Raw genomic sequence first — 27,771 nt, 5'->3', positions numbered from 1 at the left:
GTATTTTCCATTCACTTTTAGCATAAGCAATTGGGAAATAACACATTCTGCCCAGGAACAAGAAAAAGTAAAAATTTTGTTACATAGTGTTACATTTCAGTCAGTTTCTTGGAAGGGTGCCTAACATACGATCTATTTCATGAACTGCTAAACCTAAATAAAAACAAATAAAATATTTGTGTATGATAAATGTAAGCTCCAAGTATGTTCTTTTACTAACATAATTAATGTTATGATAGACAAAGTAAAACGTTTGTGAAATTATACATAAAAGTAGTTCAGAAAGACATTTTATTTAAATAATTTATTTATTTTTAACAACTATATCAGTTTACAGTCAGTAAACACAATGGTTTTAAGGACGTGAAAAATCATTCTTCATTTATCGATGTAATCACGTTAGAAACGATAGATTTCTTTAATCGTTTCGCGAACTTGATCAAATCAGTTTGGCGTGGTGTTATGAATGACTACACAAAGTTATTTCAGAATATTAGTTTTCTGTAAGTCTTACTAAATTCAATTTGTTATTATGATGCTAAAGACGGATTTCAGTCTTATTAAATTTAAACTGCTATTATGGCGTTTAAGACAAACCTCAATCTTATAACACCTAAACTGGATATCAAACCCTGAAAGAGAATTTTACTGCAGTAAAACTATGTACCTTTAATGATTTGAAATGCGAATATCATAAAGACTGAAGTAAACTGTTCAAATCAACTAATTAAAATGATACAGTTACAATTTCTAAAGAAGTTGTGAAAAGTGCTCTGGACAATTGGTATTTATCTTAAGTGAACATGACGTAATCAGAAAGCCAACCTGTCTGAGAAGTTCTAAAACTGTCTGTTTTAGCAATAGACAATGGTAAAGGGTGAATGTTTATAGAAATAAATTTCATCAGACCATACAATGTTTGTCACATCTGTATTCACATTCAAGCTACTTGTTCTAACAGCTGAACTGTCTCAACAAATGATGTTTCATTCTTCCATAAAATCGTATGCTTACCAGTGTTGTTTCTGCTGTGTCTCTCTCATATTTACCAATACTGTTTTTACTTCTATCACTCTCCTCATGTTTTACTAGTATGACTTACTTCTATCACTCTTCTCATGTTTTATCACTATCATTTACTTCTATCACTCTCCTCATGTATTACTAGTATCATTTACTTCTACCACTCTCCTCATGTTTTATCAGTATCATTTACTTCTACCACTCTCCTCATGTATTACTAGTATCATTTACTTCTACCACTCTCCTCATGTATTACTAGTATCATTTACTTCTACCACTCTCCTCATGTATTACTAGTATCATTTACTTCTACCACTCTCCTCATGTATTACCAGTGTCATTTACTTCTATCACTCTCCTCATGTATTACTGGTATCGTTTTACTTCTGCCACTCTCCTCATATTGTTACTGGTATCATTTACTTCTACCACTCTCCTCATGTATTACTAGTATCATTTACTTCTACCACTCTCCTCATGTTTTACTGGTATCGTTTACTTCTATCACTCTCCTCATGTTTTATCGGTATCATTTGCTTCTGCCACTCTCCTCGTATTGTTACTTAGTATCGTTTACTGCCTACCACTCTCCTCATGTTTTACTGGTATCATTTACTTCTACCACTCTCCTCATGTTTTATCAGTGTCATTTACTTCTGCCACTCTCCTCATGTGTTACTGGTATGGCTTACTTCTGCCACTCTCTTCATGTTTTACTGGTATCATTTACTTCTACCACTCTCTTCATGTTTTACTAGTATAACTTGCTTCTACCACTCTCTTCATGTTTTGCTAGTATCGTTTGGCTTCTACCACTCTCTTCATGTTTTGCTAGTATCATTGCTTCTGCCACTCTCCTCGTGTTTTATCGGTATCATTTACTTCTACCACTCTCCTCATGTTTTATCAGTATCATTTACTTCTACCACTCTCCTCATGTATTACTGGTGTAACTTGCTTCTACCACTCTCCTCATGTGTTACTGGTATCATTTACTTCTACCACTCTCCTCATGTATTACTGGTATCATTTACTTCTATCACTCTCCTCATGTTGTTTACTGGTATCATTTACTTCTACCACTCTCCTCATGTTATCAGTATCATTTACTTCTGCCACTCTCTTCATGTTTTACTAGTGTAACTTACTTCTACCACTCTTTCATGTTTTACTGGTATCGTTTACTTCTACCACTCTCTTCATGTTTTACTAGTGTCATTTACTTCTGCCACTCTCTCATGTTTTATCGGTGTCATTTGCTTCTACCACTCTCCTCATGTTTTATCGGTATCATTTTTTCTACCACTCTCATCATCGTATTGTATACTGGTATGGCTTGCTTCTGCCACTCTCTCTCATGTATTACTGGTATCATTTACTTCTGCCACTCTCCTCATGTATTACTACTATCATTTACTTTTTATCACTCTCCTCATGTGTTACTGGTATCGTTTTACTTCTACCACTCTCCTCGTATTGTTTATCAGTATCATTTACTTCTACCGCTCTCCTTATGTTTTATCAGTGTCGTTTACTTCTGCCATTCTCCTCATGTTTTATCGGTATCATTTGCTTCTACCACTCTCCTCATGTTTTATCAGTATCATTTACTTCTACCACTCTCCTCATGTTTTATCAGTATCATTTACTTCTACCACTCTCCTCATGTTTTATCAGTATCATTTGCTTCTGCCACTCTCCTCATGTTTTATCGGTATCATTTACTTCTACCACTCTCCTCATGTTTTATCAGTGTCGTTTTGCTTCTATCACTCTCTCCTCATGTATTGCTAGTATCATTTACTTCTACCACTCTCCTCATGTGTTATCACTATCATTTACTTCTACCACTCTCCTCATGTTTTATCAGTATCATTTTGCTTCTGCCACTCTCCTCATGTTTTATCGGTAATCATTTGCTTCTGCCATCTCTCCTTATGTTTTATCAGTATCGTTTGGCTTCTACCACTCTCCTCATGTTTTATCAGTATCATTTACTTCTACCGCTCTCCTTATGTTTTATCGGTATCATTTGCTTCTGCCACTCTCCTCATGTTTTATCGGTATCATTTACTTCTACCACTCTCCTCATGTTTTATCAGTATCATTTACTTCTATCACTCTCCTCATATTATTACTGGTATCATTTACTTCTACCACTCTCCTCATATTGAATTTATCAGTATCATTTACTTCTACCGCTCTCCTTATGTTTTATCAGTATCATTTACTTCTACCACTCTCCTCATGTTTTATCAGTATCATTTACTTCTACCACTCTCCTCATGTTTTATCAGTATCATTTACTTCTACCACTCTCCTCATGTTTTATCAGTATCATTTGCTTCTACCACTCTCCTCATGTTTTATCAGTATCATTTGCTTCTACCACTCTCCTCATGTTTTATCGGTATCATTTACTTCTACCACTCTCCTCATGTTTTACCAGTATCATTTACTTCTGCCACTCTCCTCATGTTTTACCAGTGTCGTTTACTCTACCACTCTCCTCATGTTTTACCAGTATCATTTACTTCTACCACTCTCTTCATGTTTTACCAGTATCATTTACTTCTACCACTCTCCTCATGTTTTATCAGTATCATTTACTTCTACCACTCTCCTCATGTTTTATCAGTATCATTTACTTCTATCACTCTCCTCATGTATTACTAGTATCATTTACTTCTACCACTCTCCTCATGTGTTATCAGTATCATTTACTTCTACCACTCTCCTTATGTTTTATCAGTATCATTTACTTCTACCACTCTCCTCATGTTTTATCGGTATCGTTTTACTTCTACCACTCTCCTCATGTTTTATCGGTATCATTTACTTCTGCCACTCTCCTCATGTTTTATCAGTGTCATTTGCTTCTGCCACTCTCCTCATGTTTTATCAGTATCATTTGCTTCTACCACTCTCCTCATGTATTACTAGTGTAACTTACTTCTACCACTCTCCTCATATTGTTACTGGTATCATTTACTTCTACCACTCTCCTCATGTATTACTAGTATCGTTTGCTTCTATCACTCTCCTCATGTATTACTAGGTATCGTTTTACTTCTACCACTCTCCTCATGTGTTATCAGTGTCATTTACTTCTGCCACTCTCCTCATGTTTTACCAGTATCGTTTACTTCTGCCACTCTCCTCATGTTTTACCAGTTGTCATTTACTTCTACCACTCTCCTCATGTTTTACCAGTTATCGTTTTACTTCTACCACTCTCCTTATGTTTTATCGGTATCGTTTTACTTCTACCACTCTCCTCATGTTTTATCGGTGTCATTTGGCTTCTACCACTCTCCTCGTGTTTTATCGGTATCGTTTGCTTCTATCACTCTCCTCATGTATTACTGGTATCATTTTGCTTCTGCCACTCTCCTCTCGTATTGTTGTCAGTTATCGTTTTGCTTCTGCCGCTCTCCTTATGTTTTATCGGTATCGTTTAGCTTCTGCCACTCTCCTCATGTTTTATCGGTATCATTTACTTCTACCACTCTCCTCATGTTTTATCGGTATCATTTAGCTTCTACCACTCTCCTCATGTATTACTAGTATAACTTGCTTCTACCACTCTCCTCATGTATTACTGGTATCGTTTACTTCTACCACTCTCCTCATGTATTACTGGTATCGTTTGCTTCTATCACTCTCCTCATGTGTTACTGGTATCGTTTTTCTACCACTCTCCTCGTGATGTTATCGGTATCATTTGCTTCTGCCACTCTCTTCGTGTTTTGCTGGTATAACTTGCTTCTACCACTCTCTTCATGTTTTACTAGTATCGTTTGGCTTCTACCACTCTCTTCATGTTTTGCTGGTATCATTTTACTTCTGCCACTCTCCTCATGTTTTATCGGTATCATTTACTTCTGCCACTCTCCTCATGTTTTATCGGTTATCGTTTGCTTCTGCCACTCTCCTCATGTGTTACTTGCTAGTATAACTTGCTTCTGCCACTCTCCTCATGTATTACTAGTATCGTCGTTTGCTTCTACCCGCTCTCCTCATGCCATTACTAGTGTCGTTTGCTTTTATCACTCTCCTCATGTATTACTGGTGTCGTTTTGCTTCTGCCACTCTCCTCGTATTGTTTATCGGTATCATTTACTTCTACTGCTCTCCTTATGTTTTATCAGTATCATTTACTTCTACCATTCTCCTCATGTTTTATCGGTATCATTTTGCTTCTACCACTCTCCTCATGTTTTATCAGTATCGTTTTGCTTCTGCCACTCTCTCTCATGTTTTATCAGTATCGTTTTTACTTCTACCACTCTCCTCGTGTTTTTATCAGTATCATTTGCTTCTACCACTCTCCTCATGTTTTATCAGTATCATTTTACTTCTGCCACTCTCCTCATGTTTTATCAGTATCATTTGCTTCTATCACTCTCCTCATGTGTTACTAGTATCATTTGCTTCTACCACTCTCCTCATATTGTTGTCTTTATCATTTACTTCTGCCACTCTCCTCATGTTTTATCGATGTCGTTTGCTTCTACCACTCTCCTCATGTTTTATCAGTATCATTTACTTCTGCCGCTCTCCTTATGTTTTATCGGTATCATTTGCTTCTGCCACTCTCCTCATGTTTTATCAGTATCATTTACTTCTACCGCTCTCCTTATGTTTTATCGGTATCATTTGCTTCTGCCACTCTCCTCATGTTTTATCAGTGTCATTTGCTTCTGCCACTCTCCTCATGTTTTATCAGTATCATTTACTTCTATCACTCTCCTCATGTATTACTTAGTATCATTTACTTCTACCACTCTCCTCATGTGTTTATCGGTATCATTTACTTCTACCGCTCTCCTTATGTTTTATCAGTGTATCATTTGCTTCTGCCACTCTCCTCATGTTTTATCGGTATCATTTGCTTCTACCACTCTCCTCATGTTTTATCAGTATCGTTTACTTCTACCACTCTCCTCATGTTTTATCGGTATCGTTTTGCTTCTACCACTCTCCTCATGTTTTATCAGTATCATTTACTTCTACCACTCTCCTCATGTTTTATCAGTATCATTTACTTCTACCACTCTCCTCATGTTTTACCAGTATCATTTACTTCTACCACTCTCCTCATGTTTTACCAGTGTCATTTACTTCTACCACTCTCCTCATGTTTTACCAGTTATCATTTACTTCTACCACTCTCTTCATGTTTTACCAGTGTCATTTGCTTCTACCACTCTCCTCATGTTTTATCAGTATCATTTACTTCTGCCACTCTCCTCATGTTTTATCAGTATCATTTGCTTCTATCACTCTCCTCATGTATTACTGGTATCATTTACTTCTACCACTCTCCTCTCATTGTTATCAGTATCATTTACTTCTACCACTCTCCTTATGTTTTATCGGTATCATTTGCTTCTACCACTCTCCTCATGTTTTATCAGTATCATTTGCTTCTGCCACTCTCCTCATGTTTTATCAGTATCATTTTACTTCTACCACTCTCCTCATGTTTTATCGGTATCATTTACTTCTACCACTCTCCTCATGTTTTATCGGTGTCATTTGCTTCTACCACTCTCCTCGTATTACTAGTATAACTTGCTTCTGCCACTCTCCTCATGTATTACTAGTATCATTTACTTCTACCACTCTCCTCATGTATTACTAGTATCATTTACTTCTATCACTCTCCTCATGTATTACTAGTATCATTTACTTCTACCACTCTCCTCATGTGTTATCAGTATCATTTACTTCTACCACTCTCTTCATGTTTTACTAGTATAACTTACTTCTACCACTCTCTTCATGTTTTATCAGTATCATTTACTTCTGCCACTCTCCTCATGTTTTATCGGTATCATTTGCTTCTACCACTCTCCTCATGTTTTACCAGTATCGTTTTACTTCTACCACTCTCCTCATGTTTTGCCAGTGTCATTTTACTTCTACCACTCTCCTCATGTTTTATCGGTATCATTTTGCTTCTACCACTCTCCTCATGTTTTATCGGTGTATCGTTTACTTCTACCACTCTCCTCATGTTTTACCAGTATCATTTACTTCTACCACTCTCCTCATGTTTTACCAGTGTCATTTACTTCTACCACTCTCCTCATGTTTTACCAGTATCATTTACTTCTACCACTCTCCTTATGTTTTATCAGTATCATTTACTTCTACCACTCTCCTCATGTTTTATCAGTATCATTTACTTCTACCACTCTCCTCATGTTTTATCAGTATCATTTACTTCTATCACTCTCCTCATGTATTACTAGTATCATTTACTTCTACCACTCTCCTCATGTGTTATCAGTATCATTTACTTCTACCGCTCTCCTTATGTTTTATCAGTATCATTTACTTCTACCACTCTCCTCATGTTTTATCAGTATCATTTACTTCTACCACTCTCCTCATGTTTTATCAGTATCATTTACTTCTACCACTCTCCTCATGTTTTATCAGTATCATTTACTTCTACCACTCTCCTCATGTTTTATCAGTATCATTTACTTCTACCACTCTCCTCATGTTTTATCAGTATCATTTACTTCTACCACTCTCCTCATGTTTTACCAGTATCATTTACTTCTACCACTCTCCTCATGTTTTACCAGTGTCATTTACTTCTACCACTCTCCTCATGTTTTACCAGTATCATTTACTTCTACCACTCTCTTCATGTTTTACCAGTATCATTTACTTCTACCACTCTCTTCATGTTTTACTAGTATCATTTACTTCTACCACTCTCCTCATGTTTTACCAGTATCATTTACTTCTGCCACTCTCCTCATGTTTTACCAGTGTCATTTACTTCTACCACTCTCCTCATGTTTTACCAGTATCATTTACTTCTATCACTCTCCTCATGTTTTACCAGTATCATTTACTTCTATCACTCTCCTCATGTTTTACCAGTATCATTTACTTCTACCACTCTCCTCATGTTTTACCAGTATCATTTACTTCTATCACTCTCCTCATGTTTTACCAGTATCATTTACTTCTACCACTCTCCTCATGTTTTACCAGTATCATTTACTTCTACCACTCTCCTCATGTGTTATCAGTATCATTTACTTCTACCGCTCTCCTTATGTTTTATCAGTATCATTTACTTCTACCACTCTCCTCATGTTTTATCAGTATCATTTACTTCTACCACTCTCCTCATGTTTTACTAGTATCATTTACTTCTATCACTCTCCTCATGTTTTATCAGTATCATTTACTTCTACCACTCTCCTCATGTTTTAACAGTATCATTTACTTCTACCACTCTCCTCATGTATTACTAGTATGACTTACTTCTACCACTCTCCTCATGTGTTACTAATATCATTTACTTCTACAACTCTCCTCATGTATTACTAGTATCATTTACTTCTACCACTCTCCTCATGTTTTAACAGTGTCATTTACTTCTACCACTCTCCTCATGTATTACTAGTATGACTTACTTCTACCACTCTCCTCATGTATTATTAGTATCATTTACTTCTACCACTCCCACCACGTTTTACAAGTGTTGTTTATTTATACACTTTCCTCGTGTTTTATTAGTAGTGTTTATTTCTATCACTCTCCACATGTTTTACCAGTAGTGTTTATTTATACCACTCTCTTAATGTTTTACCATTATTGTATAATTATACATCATATTGAACCTCCGTTGTTTATCTTTCTCACTCTTCTTAATTTTACTAAAGTGCAAATATTGACGGCTGAAAATACTTTCAAGGATTTACTAAGCGAATCTAGTCTTTAGATGTTCAACATAAAATCTTCTATTAATCTTGTGACATAGCATATACCCTTCTTATTGACAGTGAGTACAATAAAAAACTATTGACGGTCTATGTATTTATCGTGACTGTTTACATTTGTTTAATATTTGCAGAAAAAATCTGTTATTACACAGCTATTTACATAACATTATCTCTATTAAATGAAGTGAACAATACTATTGAACAAAAGATGTCTATCTTAAATTATGTGAACAATACTACTGTAAACTATGCATCTGAGAAACTAAACAATAATACTTGATAAACAATCTTCAATTTGTCTGGCGTTGACACAGGTTGAGATAGTAAATAATTAGTTTGACGTCATTATATACGTGATTTAATACAAAACGCAGAACCGCCCGAAGACCCAAATTATTCAGTTTCTAGTTTTCCTTAAACAGAGACACGCCAAACCCTTAGTTATATAGTTTTACTTAAACATAATAACCCAAAACCAGTCCTTACATATTAATAACTGGATTCTTTACAAAGGTGTTTGTGACTTGTTGGTGGTAAATTTTAACAATAAATATTCATAGCACAGTTCACTTCTTTTGAAATAATATATTAAAACAGGTCAAATGTATATACAAATGTTCATTACATTGTTGGTTATCACAGCTGTATTCAATTATTTATATTGTCTCTTTTTTTTTCGTCAAAGTCCACATTGACTGATTCAATTACTTTAAAACACAACTGACACGACAAATTATTTTTCTCTTTTCTGTTATTACGATATAATTTGTGATAACGTAACTTTAAAAACTGTCACAGTACGCTATTTACGGCTAACTCAAAATCACTCGGTTAAGATTTATCTACTTATATATCGAACTATATTTTTGGGCGCGTATTTATAGCCCGACAGAGAACTAGAGCTTGTCACACATTAAGAGATTTTGTGATGGAATAATACTCAATTAAAACAAAAAGAAAAAGAAACAATTAAAAAGGTTTTGTAACATGATGCAACAGTATAAGAATCACCAATTCATAACTAGCGAACTACACAACGTACGGCTCGGGAACAGTTGCATAAACAAACTTACAATAAAATATCGCTTCTCAAAGTGACTGAGTTTAACACTTGCACTATATAAACTATCTAAACCAAATCATAACACTCACATTAAACCTAAATTGAAACAGTCATGAATATTTAACATAGAACCACCCAAGACCTTAGTTATCCAGCTTATATAATTAGTAGAACAGAACTATACAAAAACTCTAATTATCAGTTTATATATTGCAACAAAACAGAACTATCCGAAGACCAAGTTACCAGATTTCTGTAGTTTTACTAAACCAGAACCATCCGAAGGCTCTACTTATCCAGTCTCTACAATTTCAACGCGGTAAAAGAAAGAATGTTTAACATAAAAGTCCGTCATTCTTCTATTATTCATTCTTACCTTACACATAACAAAGATAAACTTTCGTCGACTCGCCACCAGTCTATGATTTAAAAATGTTATTCGGTCATTTTCGGGATGCGTTAGCTTCTAAAAGTTTACTCTTTATGTTTTCACACCGTACGTGCAACATCAAACTTAGAAAATAATAATAGGTATCAGAGTCAGTCTTACTTTTATGTGAATTTTTTACGTACTTATGTATCTCAAGACGGCTGGTATGGGTATTAACACTTTTACTAATACATCAGAGAACAACGTTTCAACCTTCTTAGGTCATCTTCAGGTTAATAAGCAGTTAGCCTTTACTTGTATATGTAGCCTTTCAAAGCAAAAAAAATAATAAAGCTAAACAAAACTAATATTCAGTGAGGAGCTTACTAAACAAAACGATGAATTCAAATATCCAAGAAGAGAAACGTTTACAGAAGGCAACTTCTGAATTGAATAATTACAACGTTTCGGTCAATAGTATAGAGTCAGCATCAGATAAGAGTTACATTTAAAAGTAAAGGCTAGCCTTCCTTAGATGAAGTCACAAGACGTTCGATTAAATAATGATATGCCATAATATAGTTTTATTTTAAGTCGTTTGGAAATGCGGAAACTCTAAGATTATTTGATCGAGAGTATTTGTTTTATGTAATCAGTATCTATCAAACTAAGGTTTGTGTGTAGTAACGGTAAAAAAGTACGAATTATCGTCCATTATACTACTAAATACGTTAACTCTTAGCTTCACTGGCTCCCGAACGTATTTTTCAGCATCGTTTAAAAAATAAAAACTTTTATTTTTAGTTAATCGTTCAGGTTCAAATTTATTGCAAAAAATTTGTTTTATACACATACATACACGAGTGTGGATAAATTATATTTATAATTTAAGATACGCTAAACGATTTGCAAGTTCATAGTGATTGAGTCAATATGGCATTTAATTTTCTCTATGCATTTGAAAGCAAGTTTAACTTTGATAAAATATATTTTTATATAGTTAGTTTAATTTATTTTGTATAAAGTACATTTTCACAAATAATATTTCTTCGTTTCAGTTTGTTTGTTTGTTTTGGAATTTCGCACAAAGCTACTCGAGGGCTATCTGTGCTAGCCGTCCCTAATTTAGAAGTGTAAGACTAGAGGGAAGGCAGCTAGTCATCACCACTCACCGCCAACTCTTGGGCTACTCTTTTACCAACGAAAAGTGGGATTGACCGTAACATTATAACGCCCCCACGGCTGGGAGGGTGAGCATGTTTAGCGCGACGCGGGCGCGAACCCGCGACCCTCTGATCACGAGTCGCGTGCCTTACGCGCTTGGCCATGCCGGGCCCTTCGTTTCAGTCAACTAGTATCATATACGAAGTATCAGTAAGACAGTTGACGTATATGTACGGTAATGAAGATGAAAATTGAAAATTTAACATCCTCACGTGAACGAGAACGAAAGTCGTCAGCAACCATAAAACAACGGAGTGAAAATATTAAATGTTAAAATGAATCTAAATAAACCTAAAGACAAAGCATACAGAAATACAAGCGAATTTCAAAAACTTGTAGAGTCACAATCAGTGTATAATTGCGCGCTAACATTCAAAAAGCCGTGAAAATAGTCCATTCCTTCAATTGTACACTAACGCAAGAGCTCACTGTACAACAACAGGTAAACAAAACTGAAATCATTAGTGGACCAGGTTCAGATGTGCTTGAACCCATAAAAGACTGAACTTAAAGATACATTCACAGTCTAAAGCCAATTAAGAGAAAGTACTTGTCCCATTGGTTCTGAGTGTGAAGTTAAGTTGCATTTAGCAGAAGGACTAACAGTGAGACAAGTACTTTGTAACTACTGTAGTCTCTAGGTCGACCTAAGGTTAGGCGTAGTACGTGTTAACCTCACTTACCAGATTACAGTTGAAGCTGTTTGGAGTGCAGTACTTTGGATAATTTCCTTTATTGGAAGCCTGGTGCAACTGACATAATGACAAAGGAAACCTGCTGCAACCTAGTAACCTACTGCAGTATGTTATCAAACATAATTAATGAAATATTACAACGGCGTGAGGAGGTGTCCCTGAGAGAAATGGCAACTCGTCCAGTAAGAAAAGTTATGTGTGACTCCTGCTGTCAGCTTGCTACTGTCTGTATCCAGAAGAGAGCAGTCAAAATGGCAGTGTGGAATGTGATAATTTTACACCTAACTGGAAAACTGTTTAATGTGAAGCATGAAATGAACAGATTAAAGAACAATATTCTAGGTTAATGTGAAGTACGTTGGAAAGGTATAAAGATATTTTATTCAAAACGTCAGATGATACGAAAATGGAGTTTGGTTGACTTTGGACAAAGAAACCTTAACGTTTTTGCAAGCGTTTTGGGCAACGCCTAATACAATGACGCTTGTTAAAATAAAGGCGAAACTTTTCAACAATGTAATAATATAAATCGATCCACCGACACTTCAAAACGAGGGAGAAGACATTGAAGACCTAGATAAAGCGAAAAAATAACGTAAACCGCGAGAAGTGGTCGCAGTGATGGAAGATCTAAAGTTGTTTGTGAGCAGGGAGATAATATTGTTGGAGCACACGGGTTTGGTAGTAGTTGCTCTTGTTTTGAATTAAGCACACAACTACACAAGGGGCTATCTGTGCTCTGCCCACCACGGGTATTGAAACCCGATTTTTAGCGTTGTAAGTCCACAGACATACCGCTGAGCCACTAGGGAAAAGGGTTTGGTAAGAGAAGAATAACTAACTGATTGGTGTTTTGCAAATGGAAAAGTCATCGAGAAAACATGTTTTGAGCATCACCCGAGAAGAAAGTTACACAAGAAAGTGTTTCGGATATAATGTTTTATACCAACTTTATCATATCAACACTAATAGAACATTCAAGAATGTACTACAGAAATCTTAAGTTCACCAACTGTTGACTACAGGAGTGACCATGTCCGTGTAGTATGTACCATCAAGATAAAGTTGAGGATACTTAAAAAGTCAAAAGCGACAAAGAAGTTCGATTACACATTTAAATGAAAAAGGATCTTATTAAAAAAGGTGTTTAGTTGAAATTAAAAAAAAACTGTCTTCAAGAAATTGAAAATGAAGGAAACATATCAAAATGACTGAAACTTCAGTAGAACAAATAAAATATATGGAAGAGTTTGGTACAGAAAAGTTAACAAATATTATCAATAAGTTATAAAAGTGGCGAAATACATAAGGAATCCTATAAATCAATCTTTACTGAGATCCTCAAAAGGCCTGAAGTTTTTGAACGTGAACACCATCGAACCAGCATTTTAATGAACCAGGTGGCAAAGATTCTATTGAAAGTGTTGATGATGAAACCTAGAAGTAGAATATGACTGGACATTGCAAAAGTTTGGTGTGGTTTTACTGATGATCGTGGTACAAGAAATGTCATCTTTATGGTACGAATGCATTTGGAGAGGATACTAGAAATGAAGAAAGACCTTTTCTTGTGTTTTATTGATTGTACTGAAGCTTTTGATAGAGTCAAGTATGTGGAGTTAATGAAAATGTCAGAAGAACTGGAAACTGGTGATAAAGATTCAAGAGTTTCAAGAAACCTTTAATAGGGCCAAACAGCAGTAGTAAAGATAGAAAATTAATTAAATGATTTCAAATTAAGAGATGCGTGAGGCAAGGTTGTGTACTCCACCTGACTTGTTACTTTGTACAGTGAGAAAATCTTCAGGGAGATTGACGACTTACCAGGACTGATTATTGACAGACAGAATTTGATGGTTTATGGTGTCGGTGTTAAGCACAAAACTACATAAATGGCTATCTGTGTTCTTCCCACCGCAAATATACCGCTATACCACTGAGAGATGATACAAATTTTGAAAAAAATTGCTTTCTGTTGATGACACAATTTTAATAGCTGAATCAGAAGAGAAATTATAGAAAACCAGAATGTATGGTAATTACAAGAAATAAGATCTTTACTGTAGGTCAAAGCAGATAAGGAACAGATACGAGGGGTCAATAAAGTCAACTACCTGTGAAGATGGATAACGTAAGATGATATAACGAAAAAGATACCGACAAATAGTAAAATATCTATGGGAATGGAGTGAATAATTTTAAATTATCATGTTATAGTAATTTTCACATATGCACCAGAACGTTGAACAATATCGCAAAGTATGGAAAAGAGAACTGAAACAATTTGGTTGTGGTTCTTAAGGTGCATCTCGTGGTTCTTAAGGTGCATCTTGTGGTTCCTAAGGTGCATTTTGTGGTTCTTAAGGGGCATCTTGTGGCTCCTAAGGTGCATCTTGTGGTTCCTAAGGTGCATCTCGTGGTTCTTAAGGTGCATCTTGTGGCTCCTAAGGTGCATCTTGTGGTTCTTAAGGTGCATCTTGTGGTTCTTAAGGTGCATCTTGTGGTTCCTAAGGTGCATCTTGTGGTTCTTAAGGTGCAACTTGAAGGTACGTCGGACAAGTCATACTTCAATTGAACGTTTTTTGTCCAGAGCAACCAGTAATAAATGATTAAAGTTTCCAGGTTACGTTATGAGTAAAGACGAAACTTAAAGTCTACTCATAACCGGAAAAATGAAGACATGAGAGTCCGTGGATAACAGAGGTTGATTTATGTCGAGAGTCCATCTCAATGGATGAACGTATCAACATTGGAAATTATTTGTGTCTTAAGCAGAAGAGAGATTCTGAGTAAGACCTTAAGAAGCTCTGCTTGGAAATGGTACCTGGAGATAGTTGTCCAATAATAATATAAAAACATAAATACTTCAGAATCCACATAATAAAGGGACAGTATACAAGATATGAGTAATAAATAAAATAGATTATGTTCTCAACCACATATAATCAAAAGCATCGCATAATTTTCCCTTGAGGCCAGGCATAGCCAAGTGGTTAAGTCACTCGACTCGTGATCTGAGGTGTTGCGGGTTCGAATCCCCGTCACACCAAACTGCTCGCCCTTTCAGCCGTGGAGGCGGTATTATGTGACGATCAATTCTACTGTTCGATGGTATAATAAATCCTAAAGAGTTGGCAGTGGGTGGTGATGACTTACATTGCTAAATTAGGGACGGCTAATGCAAACAGCACCATGTAACACAAATTTTGTTCCTGGATAGTATGTGTTATTTCTTAATTGCTTATGTTGTAAAAGTACAGAAAATGACCATTATTCTCTTCAAACTTTGTTTTTGTGACCTGGATAATGAAATTTAGAAATTAACCTATTTTCTATGTACAAACGGGCAAATTTGCCCATTTTCATATACATAAGATCTGAATAAAATAACATATGACCCAAGATTTACATGTATTTATAAGTTATACAAAAATGTTTAAAAGTGAGTAGTCTTTCAGAAATTTGTAACTGTAATGTAAATCATTTTCACGTATCAGCCCCCAAATATAGTCTCCCATCATGTTTTTGTTATACGTTCCTTGGTCGCAAAAGCAAAGTTTGAAGAGAAAAATAGGTCTTTCTCCATTTACTTTAGGCATAAGCTATTGTGAAATAACACTTTCTGCCCAGGAACAAGAAAAAGTAAAAAGTTTGATACATACTATAGTCCTCGTGTAGCTTTGCACGAAATTCAAAACAAACAAACATCTTTTCCCTTAAAGGGAAAGTTAAAAATATGAGCAGAAGTTGGTTTTCCTGTATATTAGTTGCATTGGAATAGAAAAATTACAACATTAATTAATAGTACAAAAGCATAAGATAATACCTTCTTAAGACTATAGCACTGATAAAATTAACTGAAAATGAGTGTCACGTGATAGTATTTTAAAACCGTCCTTGAACGTGAACAATGCCAGTTGAAACCACACAGAACACCATCAGGTTCATGAGCAGGAAAGAACAGGTGAAAATCGTGTCTTTTAGAATGGAATTTCAAACAGTTATTTCGTGCAATGTTATATTTATTGAAAAATAGTCTGTAGGTATGGATTATGTTTGTAAAGCGATAAACATTAAATTTTAAGTTTTTCAGTTAATTATTTAACGCAGACTAAAAAGGTATTCAGTCTTGCTACGCACAAACATAAATCCTTTTTTATAATGAAGTAATAAACCTTCAAGCAAACTCTATGTGATCGCCCTATTAACAGAAGGAAAACTGTATACAGGGAGTTAGTTATAAGTTGTTGCTTTATCATAAATGTTTACGTTTAGTTTGCCACTGGTAAACGAGATATCTAGGTCAAGGATGAGACAAGAAGTTGTCGTTTCATTGGTCATATCAAGTTCCACTGAGTAAATAGAAGAGAAAGTTCATTCCAAGCCGGATTGTTAAAAGAAATTTGATCGTCTATGTAACGAGTGAAGCAGTACTCATTCAGAGTTTGTGACAGTGAGATGAGCAAGTGCTCTTAAGAGAAGAGGTGAACATTTTCCGCATTCAAAGAATAGAATCCATCAGAACTTTAATTGTTTATATATGTATATATACTGTGGTTAAACGTGATTAAATTATTAAATACAGTAACTAAAAACAATTTCTTCAGTTAAAGATCTGATCAAAAAGAAGTTTGAAGGCTGAAAAGGTGTCTTCGTTGAAAGAGTAGTAAAGTCAAAGGAAATAGGCAAATAATTATTAGTAATAGGTGAATATTTGAAGAAGTCTAGTACCTTGTTATCATTGTTAATAATCGAGTAAACTTTATTAGAAAAATAGTCAGTACTGATTTTAAGCCAATTAAGATTTGATTAATAGTAAACCAAATGGTTTATCAGTAGTTTTACCGAACAGGTAATAACTACGAATGCGTGTGTACATATGTGTAATTTTCTTACAGCAAAACCACATCGGGCTATCTGCTGTGTCCACCTACGGTCCTGATTTTAGCGCTGTAAATCCTAAGACACACCGCTGTCTAAGGGGGGAACAAATCTGAACCTTACAGGAGTTTCATGCGTTTCGAGTAGTCTAAAGAAAAACATATTTAACTATTACGAATTTTACGACAAAATGGAAATTCAGTTTTTGCTATCTTTGTTTAAACCATTTAAAATATAATTACTGTTGGTTTTTGTTTTTAGCAAAAATTGCATCTACATTTATCTACACGGGTTATCATAATGTTTTCCTGAACTAGCAAAATGGTTTGTTCAAATAGGAAGGTCAGGTTTTATTTTTTAAATAGAAATATCTAAAGCATTGATTTTATGTCTAACAGATGTGAGACTATTTTTTCACATTTTGGGAGTTGGTAAAAGTGATGTATTAATATGCATTAGTCAATATTCCTTTCTAATGATTTTGTTTTTACCAGGAAATACGAATTTAGAGTCCTCTTTCAGAATTTTTCATAAGCTTATCGTCATCTGAAACTTTAAGGTTACCTGTAATAATTGACAAAAATGATCATTCAAATTGTTATTAAGAACAATGACATGGCAAAGCAAACAATGTCTAAAACACTGACTTATTCAAATTACATTTCAAAAGTGTACATGTAATTATAAACATTCTTAGTCAGCTTGCGAAAGGCGTTCACACCATAACAACTGTTGATAAATGGTGAAACATTATTCGTTATTATCCTTCTGGAAGTGTTTGTTCTTGAATTTGGCGCAAAGCCACACGATGGCTACTTGCGCTAGCCGGCCTAATTTAGCAGTGTAAGAGTAGAGAGAAAGCAGCTAGTCATCACCACCCACAGCCAACTCTTGGGCTACTCTTTTACCAACGAATAGTGGGATTGAACGTCACATTATAACGCCCTCACGGCTGAAAGGGCGAGCATGTTTGATGCCATGAGGATTCGAACCCGCGACCCTCGGATTCTGGAAGTGAAATAATGAATGAATATTTCTTAAAATAACTTGTTTCATTTTCTTTTCCAAGTTTTACGGTTACTTAGAAAACCGGTTTCATAATTTTCAATAGTGTTCAGTTCTTATTAATTTTCTTTTAAATATAACAGAATTTGAACAGATACCCTTGTCTTTCTTGCTTCTAAATATAGAAAATCATCCCAAGTTGTTTAATTCCTGTTTAAGATAAAAAAAAAAGATATAGACTATTTTACAATAAAATATAAAACATGTAGTGCAGCTTTCTGATCTTCTTAAAATTTACAATAAACGACAACGTTAAAAACGATCAGGTTTACATCTGATATAAAATCTAATAAACTATTTACTTTACTTATTTTCACATAGGCCCGGCATGGTCAGGTGGGTTAAGGAGTTCAACTCCTAGTCTGAAGGTCGCGAGTTGAAATCCCTGTCGCACCAAACATGCTCGCCCTTTCATCCGTGGGGGCGTTATAATATGATGGTCATTGCAACTATTTGTTGGTAAAGAGTAGCTCAAAAGTTGGCGGTGGGTGGTGATGACTAGCTGCCTTCCCTCTAGTGTTACACTACTAAATTAGGGACAACAAGGGCAGATAACCCTCGAGTAGCTTTGCGCAAATTAAAAAATTAAAAATAAATAAATTTTCTTGCACCCTGGTGTATTGCACATTAAAATATTTCATAAAACTGGTGGAAAATGTTAGTTTACATGTCAATCTAAATCTATAATTTCATATTAACTATTATTCAAAGAGTCTTTTAGTGTTTTCATAAAATGCTCTTCATATTCCAAACTTATTTTATTGCTATATGACCAAAACGAATAAATTTTAAAATAAGGTCCTTTTAAACTTTCAAGTTCTATATTAAAGCACACACATAATTACTAAATTCAGTGTTACAGTGAGTTATCTTTATTTTCATGTGAACTGTAGTGTATTAAACATCAAATCTCGGTGTTTATTAATATAGAGGTGCATCAGAAAGTTGCACCTTTTTAAAACTCACCCATATTTTGTGTGGTCATACCATTAACTTCCACTCCTGTTGTCTTCCGTTTCCGCGGTCTTCCTTTCCTCACAGTACCTGTGGATGTAGTGTTCGAATTGAGAAACTGCCCGCTCGTACCAGACTGGCCTTCAATAGTTCTGTTTGTTCCTATGTCTGCTGACAGATAGGGCTCGCCCTGTACAAGTAGCTCGTAGTGGGTTCGACAATAAACTAGGTTGTCCTTTAGTCCGAAATAGTCGCCTTGGGTTAGCACTGTGTTACACCACGCGCATGTAAAACAATGGATATGGTACACCAAGTCTTTCGCTCGCATAACTAATTCATTGGCGAAGATTCCCTGTTGACAACGAGCACAGCGTTTGACATCAAACAATCTAAAGAAAAAAATGACGTTTATTGAACTACAAATATTGTCAAGCGAACAAATGTATTTCAAATCTCTAGTTTATAACTTCAATCTTTATCAAGCCCTTATCGGCAATGAAACGTAACATATTTCAACCATTTTTTAAACTCACAATCTTTAAATGATACAAAATCACCTTCTATATCATCATGCTTTTCATCTGAATGAAAATAAAGTTCGATACATAAAAATACTTGTCTGTAGAATGTTTACACATAAGCGAAGGCAGTATACTGCATCAACTTAGAGCAAAAAAATACGTATACGAAAGGAAAATTCCGTTTAGTCTCTACTGTACAACTTTCAACTTTTGAGTCTAGATATTGAGAACATCACTAAGTCAGCATCAGTGAGGAACAGTAATTAAATAAAATGTTAAACTTCGTTGTACAGCATGGTAGAAGGCCTAAAAAAGAAGTGACACCTGTGAAGTGAAAATGACACTTGAAAAGTTTCTGTATAATTTCACAACATTAGATTTTGATTAATTATACTTTTGCTTCCAATAACTAAGCATGTGGAATCAGTTATGTTTATAAGTGTAATACTATTTATTTAAGGACGGCTGGTATGGGTATTAACACTTAACCTGAAGATGACCTAAGAAGGTCAAAACGTTGTTTTCTGCTTTATAACTAAAAAGTGTTAATACCCATACCAGCCATTCTGAGATACGTTTTTTACTTCAAGTGGGTTTCTCGTCATCACAGACTGTTTATTTCTAAGCATCCGTGATATATGACACACGTGCGTGTGTTGATATGGTTTTATAAGTTCCAGAGCATGACCTTGTACATTTGTGAATTATAATAATTGTTGTTTTTCTAAATCAAAATTTAGTTAAGTATTGCTTTTATAACCTCTTCATTTTGTTTTCTCTTTTATTATTCTGAGTCAAAGGTTAATTTTGATAATTTACCTGAACGTTAACTTTGGAGAAGGAACGCATTATAAGTTTTTCTGCAAGTGTATATGACAATTCTTGACGTTTTTCTATACGTGGAGGATCCATGGGCCTATATGCAAAACTTTCATGAGATATCTATTCGTAAGATCACATTGTTCTTAAGCAATTTACTGGCCCGGCATGGCCAGGTAGTTAAGGCGCTCGATTTGTAATCCGAATGTCTTGAGTTCGAATCCCCGTTACACCAAAGATGCTCGCCCTTTCAGCCGTGGGGGCGTTATAATGTGACGGTCAATCCTACTATTCGTTGGTAAAAGCGTATCCCAAGAGTTGGCAATGGGTGGTGATCACTAGTTGTCTTCCCTCTAGTCTTACACTGCTAAATTAAGGACGGCTAGCGCAGATAGCCCTAGTGTAGCTTTGCGCGAAATTTTAAAACAAACAAACCAATTTACTAAATACAAGAAGTCATTACAAATACATCATTTTTTGCTAACTCGTTATGTCATAAGATACGTGACATTTGGAATTATTTTAAAGAAAATACAGTATTTCCCTGTAAAAACAAAAACAAAAATAGACAAAATATTATCTATAGTAACATGAATATCATCAAAGGTGAAACATTAAATTTATATAAAATTTTTATTCAAACACATATAAGTCGAAATATTGGCATTAAGAAGGCAGATAGATGAAAAAAAAATGTGCTTAATGTAATTAGAAACATATTAGTCTTAGATGCTCTCTGAAATGGTAGAAAGTGTATGTGTGGCTCGGCATGGCCGGGTGGTTAGGGCGCTCGACTCGTAATTTGAGGGTCGCGGGTTTGAATCCACGTCAGATCAAACATGCTCTCTCTTTCAGCCTTGGAGGGCCTTATAATGTGACGGTCAATCCCACTATTTGTTGGTAAAAGAGTAGACCGAAGGTTGGCGGTGAGTGGTGATGACTAGTTGTCTTCTCTCTAGTCTTACACTCCTAAACTAGGGACGACTAGTGCAGATAGCCTTCGTGTAGCTTTGCGCAAAATTCAAAACAAACAAACAATAAAGACTTTGTTGTCTGTTGTTTGTTTTCAAGGAATACCTGATATTCCTCTTTATAGGGATTGAATACTTACTGTTGAGGAAAATGTTTCTATTTTGGAGATTCCGATACTGAAAACATTTCAAATGTACCAATAAATATTGCTATAAGTTTGAAACTAATGGTAATAAATAAAAGTTGTGTTGTGTTTATACCTAAGAAAGATTAACACAACGCTACAAATCAGAATGTTCGAACTGACAATCGTTCAGACTATGCGACACTTAATAAAATTAACATTATTTTATCTTTTAGGCTTTAAGCCTAAACAAACAAGGCAGAAAATGAGAAAAAATACAGTCAAAATGATAGTTATTTTTAAAGATTTGGTTGTTGTTAAGAACAAAGCTACCCGCCCACCGAGCTATTTGTGCTGTGCCCACCACAAGTATCAAAACCTGATTTCTTAGTGTTAAAAGTGTTTAGGCTTACTGCTTAGCCACTCGGGGCAATATATGATTGTAAACGTAAACAAAGAAAGCTAACCAGAGGCAAAGTCGAACTTAAATATTTCAGACAATCAAGCTTCCAAAGGTACAATTTCTGTTTATTGTTAAGACTAAAGCTACACAATGAGTTATTTGTGCTATGACTGTACCGAATATTGAATCCAATTTTTAGCGTTATAAACCGAGAGGTGTACCACTAGTATTGAATTCAACAGAGGTACTTCTGGACAAATGTAAGGCCATGAGCAACTTCCAAGTTAGTTTGACCTTTGAAAGAACGAGATGAAAACGTATTTCAAAGTTGAACTGACCTTGAGCGCAGAATCACCATTGCAACGAACCAACCACAGCCAGATAAAGCTTATTTCTGTCTTCCAACTGACTGTCGGTTCGACAATCCCTAGAAGGCCAGTTTGATGGTCACCAAGGTCACAAATACAAATAAGAAATCACTGTTAAGGTTACCAACAATTACAGAAGTGACAAACTTCAGAGTAACATCGCAAAAAAAAAATCAGTGGAACTAGAACCAAGGGTAGTGTTAGAATATTAAGAAACAATTTCTGATCTATATTTGCCCACCAGCGGCACAACGGTAAGTATACGCACCTACCGTTAAAAACCGGGTTTCGATACCAGTAGTGGGCAGAGCACAGATTGCTCCCTGTGCAGCGTCGTGCTTAATTCCAAAAACAAACAAACAGACTAATCTACATTTATAGAAGTAAATAGTTTCTGATAGTAACGTATCGAATATGTGATAACAAAATTATAATATTTCCATTAAAAGACATATTTAGATTTTTGTTAGGTTCCGCAGCAGCTACAGGGCTTGTATAACTGATAATTGGACTTCCATTCTAACGGTAGAACAAACTCAGATAGCCCATTGTGTGTTCTGTGTTTAACATTAAACAAACAAACATTAAATCTGTATTTATACTAATACACTTGGATTGTTATAAAACCACAATACATGATTAGTTTTAGCCTTAGAAAGGTTTTTCAGTGGTCATAAATTCAATCTGATTTATATTTCAGAGTTTCGACCACTTTATAAAGTTACTTAGAAAAAAAATAGTAAAAAATAAATAGCCATTACAATCAAATGAGTTCTTTACACACAATGGTAAGTTGTAATTACAAAAATACCAGTATATTAATAACTTTATGATGTTAGAAAAACACGTAGGTTCAAGAAGTCTTTGTAGAAATGAATAAAAACCCATAGCGATTTCGAAAGACAAATCTTTCTTCTTTCCCAATTTGTCCCTGAAGATGAAGGGGCTACCTTAAGATAGAGCGCGGGCTATTCGGTTTTTATTCATTTCTATTAAGTCCTTTGATAATGAATGTTTCTAAATTGCGCGGACTTATCAACTTAAAACTTTGTTTCCCTGAGGCTAATAACAAAAATATGTTTCCTATAAATCTGCCGATCGTATTTTACATTTTTCTTCTAACCATTAATTCACCAGATAATAAAAAATTATTTAAGCCAACGATTCGTCATTTTAGTTCACTGAGACAAGTGATACGAAAACACCTTTACTTTAACTGTTTGTTTTCAAAATGTTTAACTCCCTTCAGAGCGCACTACAAATTCTGAAATGGAATATTTTATCACAACTTGCTTCTGAGTACATGACTTCTCTGGTTATAGAATTCCTAACACTAATCACTCAAAAAAAAGTAAATAAAAATACCACTAACTTGATAACTAGGAGCAGTTCCGCTAATTACTGCCACCAGGGTTTTCTATAGATTTCCTGTAGAAAATGTGTGATTTTACTTTGTTTTGTTTCTTTATTTGTTTTTGGTAAGTTTGTTTGTTTTGGAATTTTGCACAAAGCTACTCGAGGGCTGTCTGTGCTAGTCGTCCCTAATTTAGCAGTGTAAGACTAGAGGGAAGGCAGCTAGTCATCACCACCCACCGCCAACTGTTGGGCTACTCTTTTACCAACGAATAGTGGGATTGACCGTTACATTATAACTCCCTCACGGCTGAAAGGGCGAGCATGTTTGGCGCGACCGGGATGCGAACCCGCGACCCTCAGATTACGAGTCGCACGCCTTAACACGCTTGGCCATGCCGGGCGTTTTGGTAAGTTCCTTACAGTGAACCATGCATCCATCTATTATACACACATACCCACATATATAAATCCTGAAATTTAACGAAACAGTTGCTGATAAAATGTTACCTTGATCCATGTTTCCACCTTCAACTAGTCGTGAGAAAGCTTTTTGGTTTACCGAAACTTCGCTGATAGAGTAACTATAAGGATTTAGCCGAAACGAGTAAAAACAGAATATCCGATATAACAGTAGTTGCAGTTATAAGGTTTTGTAATTTATGTTTATTGCACAACGTATTACAAAATGTAAAACTGCCGAATTTGATGATCTAAAAGTGTTTCTTTTTGTTTTATGAAATATCCACATTAACCAATAGTCCACAGGAAAGATCTCACGAGCATTTGAAGAGCTATGTGAACCTGAGTTAGTTTTTATTTCTCCTTAGATCTTTACCCAATAAGAACACGTAACTTATTTGGAAAATTCTTAGGTATATAGCAGTCAATGGAGCAGTTATTTAAGCTTGCATATTATGTTGAATCTGACATCAACGTGAATCAGTTTTACTTTGACATAGATGTTGTACCAAACAGTTTATAAATTAAAGACGGGACCCAAAGTGTTACTGATCTAATGGTGTAAGTATACACATACAAATAAGGGGTAAGGTTTGTTGGTAATGAGTTAAAATGGCCAACTGACTTGGTGTAAACATCGAAATGAGACATTTTGGGTGAGAGCACAACTTTATCATTTGTAAATAATCGGATGAAAGTAAGACCCATATATAAGTTACGTCCAGATATTGCTTGCTGACAATCATAAAAACTTAATAATATTACGAACTGGTTATTTCTGTACGAACCTTTACGTTATATAGACTTAAGGATTAGCAAGCAAAAGATTATAGAAAAAACTTAAAAAAGTACTTATTTGAGTTTGTATAATAAATTACGTCATCAATACTAGAAATTGAAATTTAAAGAAGTAAGTTCATTGCCGTGGGCTCCTTAGTGGTTCAGTGGTATGTCTGCGGACTTATAACGCTAATGACAGGGTTTCGATACCCGTGGTGGGCAGAGCACAGATAGCCCATTGTATAGCTTTGTGCCTAATTAAGAAAAAACAACAACATCATTGCCGTGGTTATATTGTTTCAGCCTTCGCTCAAAGCTATTATCAATGACAGCTGTCTCTAATTTTGAACTGATGAGAATATATAGAAAATATTTACGTTTAACATCAGTCACGGGAAATCCTAGGGTTACTCTAATATATTAGTGAGTTTTAACTGTAACTCTTATAATAGCAACGGGACGCGAATCTAGAACATCAGATCCAAAGTCCAACGTTCTTATCACTAGACCACGTCCGCTTTATCTTGTTCGAATATGACAGGTCAAAGTTTTAGTTTAACGCAATGAAATCCGAGAAGGTCGTTTGAGCAAAATGTTAAGCACATTTTTCTTTCCTTCGGGAGGCATGACCAGGTGGTTAAAGCAGTGGACTCTTAATCCGATAGTTCCGGCTTCGAATCCCCGTCGCACCACACATACACCTTGTGTTGAATATTGTGTTGTTTTTATATTCACACACCTTGTGTTAAACATTGTGTTGTTATTATATTCACACACCTTGTGTTAAACATTGTGTTGTTTTGATATTCATACACCTTGTGTTAAATATTGTGTTGTTTTGATATTCATTCACCTTGTGTTAAATATTGTGTTGTTTTGATATTCATACATCTTGTGTTAAATATTGTGTTGTTTTGATATTCATACACCTTGTGTTAAACATTGTGTTGTTTTGATATTCATACACCTTTTCAGGATATTCATACGCATCTGGAAAGTAGTGTTGAAACATTGTGTTGTTTTGATATTCATACACCTTTTGTTAAACATTGTGTTGTTTTGATATTCATACACCTTTTGTTAAATATTGTGTTGTTTTGATATTCATACACCTTTTCAGGAATTAATGGTATTTATTTGACGCATCTGGAAAGTAGTGTTATGATGACACCCAGGTTAGAAAACCTGATTAAATTACAAACAATAGTTCACACATGCAATCGTTGAAACTGAGATATTCATACACCTTGTGTTAAACATTGTGTTGTTTTAATATTCATACACCTCTTGTTAAATATTATGTTGTTTTGATATTCATACACCTTGTGTTAAATATTGTGTTGTTTTGATATTCATACACCTCTTGTTAAATATTATGTTGTATTTATTTGACGCATCTGGAAAGTAGTGTTATGATGACACCAGGTTAGAAAACCTGATTAAATTACAAACAATAGTTCACACATGCAATCGTTGAAACTGAGATATTCATACACCTTGTGTTAAACATTGTGTTGTTTTAATATTCATACACCTTTTGTTAAATATTATGTTGTTTTGATATTCATACACCTTTTGTTAAACATTGTGTTGTTTTGATATTCATACACCTTTTCAGGAATTAATGGTATTTATTTGACGCATCTGGAAAGTAGTGTTATGATGACACCCAGGTTAGAAAACCTGATTAAATTACAAACAATAGTTCACACATGCTATCGTTGAAACTGAGATATTCATACACCTTGTGTTAAACATTGTGTTGTTTTAATATTCATACACCTCTTGTTAAATATTATGTTGTTTTGATATTCATACACCTTGTGTTAAACATTGTGTTGTTTTAATATTCATACACCTCTTGTTAAATATTATGTTGTTTTGATATTCATACACCTTTTGTTAAATATTGTGTTGTTTTGATATTCATACACCTTTTCAGGAATTAATGGTATTTATTTGACGCATCTGGAAAGTAGTGTTATGATGACACCCAGGTTAGAAAACCTGATTAAATTACAAACAATAGTTCACACATGCAATCGTTGAAACTGAGATATTCATACACCTTGTGTTAAACATTGTGTTGTTTTAATATTCATACACCTCTTGTTAAATATTATGTTGTTTTGATATTCATACACCTTGTGTTAAACATTGTGTTGTTTTGATATTCATACACCTTGTGTTAAACATTATGTTGTTTTGATATTCATACACCTTTTGTTAAACATTGTGTTGTTTTGATATTCAGACTGGCTTTTTAAACTACTTATCTCAGTTTCAACGATTGCATGTGTGAACTATTGTTTGTAATTTAATCAGGTTTTCTAACCTGGGTGTCATCATAACACTACTTTCCAAATGCGTCAAATAAATACCATTAATTCCTGAAAATTGGCACAGCTGGTGACTCACCAGTAGCACATACCTATTTTCCGCCTGTTTGTATGTTGGTGCCAAATTTCAAAATTAAACCGCTGTTAGAAACACAGTTGTTAACACCTTTTTAGGAACCAAGTGTGCAGAAGTAAAGTAACTTGACAGCATGCAAGTGAAAACAAGAAACGCTACCTATTTCACAACTGTGAAACAAGAAACGCTACCTATTTCACAACTGTGAAAGTATATTTATAACAAACACCTCTAACATATGTCGTTTTCACACTATATCGTAATTTAAATATAATGAATAACATCATCTTATGGAAACATTAATATAAAATAAACTGTATGGAATATCCTCACTTCTATTTCACATCCCGTTAGCCTGATACTTAGCTTATATCAAAATATGAATCAATTTTCTACATGTAATAGAGTAAAACAAGAACATACTACGTACTGAGTATATCTTTGAAATCGTGAAATAACACTCTAAAACTTATAAGAACACGCTTTTAGGATTTCGTGTCGTATTTTAAAGTTACATCATTA

At 34.8% G+C, this 27,771-nt stretch overlaps 1 protein-coding gene across 1 annotated transcript in view; it reads right to left on the bottom strand.

Annotated features, from left to right (window-relative positions):
* LOC143252047 (LIM/homeobox protein Lhx9-like) overlaps positions 1-27,771 on the bottom strand; it is a 65,404-nt gene that overhangs the window by 10,678 nt on the left and 26,955 nt on the right. The window contains exon 2 of the mRNA XM_076503621.1: positions 19,045-19,421. Within this exon, the coding sequence (XP_076359736.1) occupies positions 19,045-19,421 (377 nt within the window). The remainder of the gene's footprint in view (positions 1-19,044; positions 19,422-27,771) is intronic.

Source organism: Tachypleus tridentatus, chromosome 6, assembly GCF_004210375.1.
Source record: "Tachypleus tridentatus isolate NWPU-2018 chromosome 6, ASM421037v1, whole genome shotgun sequence".
Classification (NCBI taxonomy): Eukaryota; Metazoa; Arthropoda; class Merostomata; order Xiphosura; family Limulidae; genus Tachypleus; species Tachypleus tridentatus.
The sequence above is the reverse complement of the archived record's forward strand: the minus strand, read 5'-3'. Positions and strand labels throughout refer to the sequence as shown.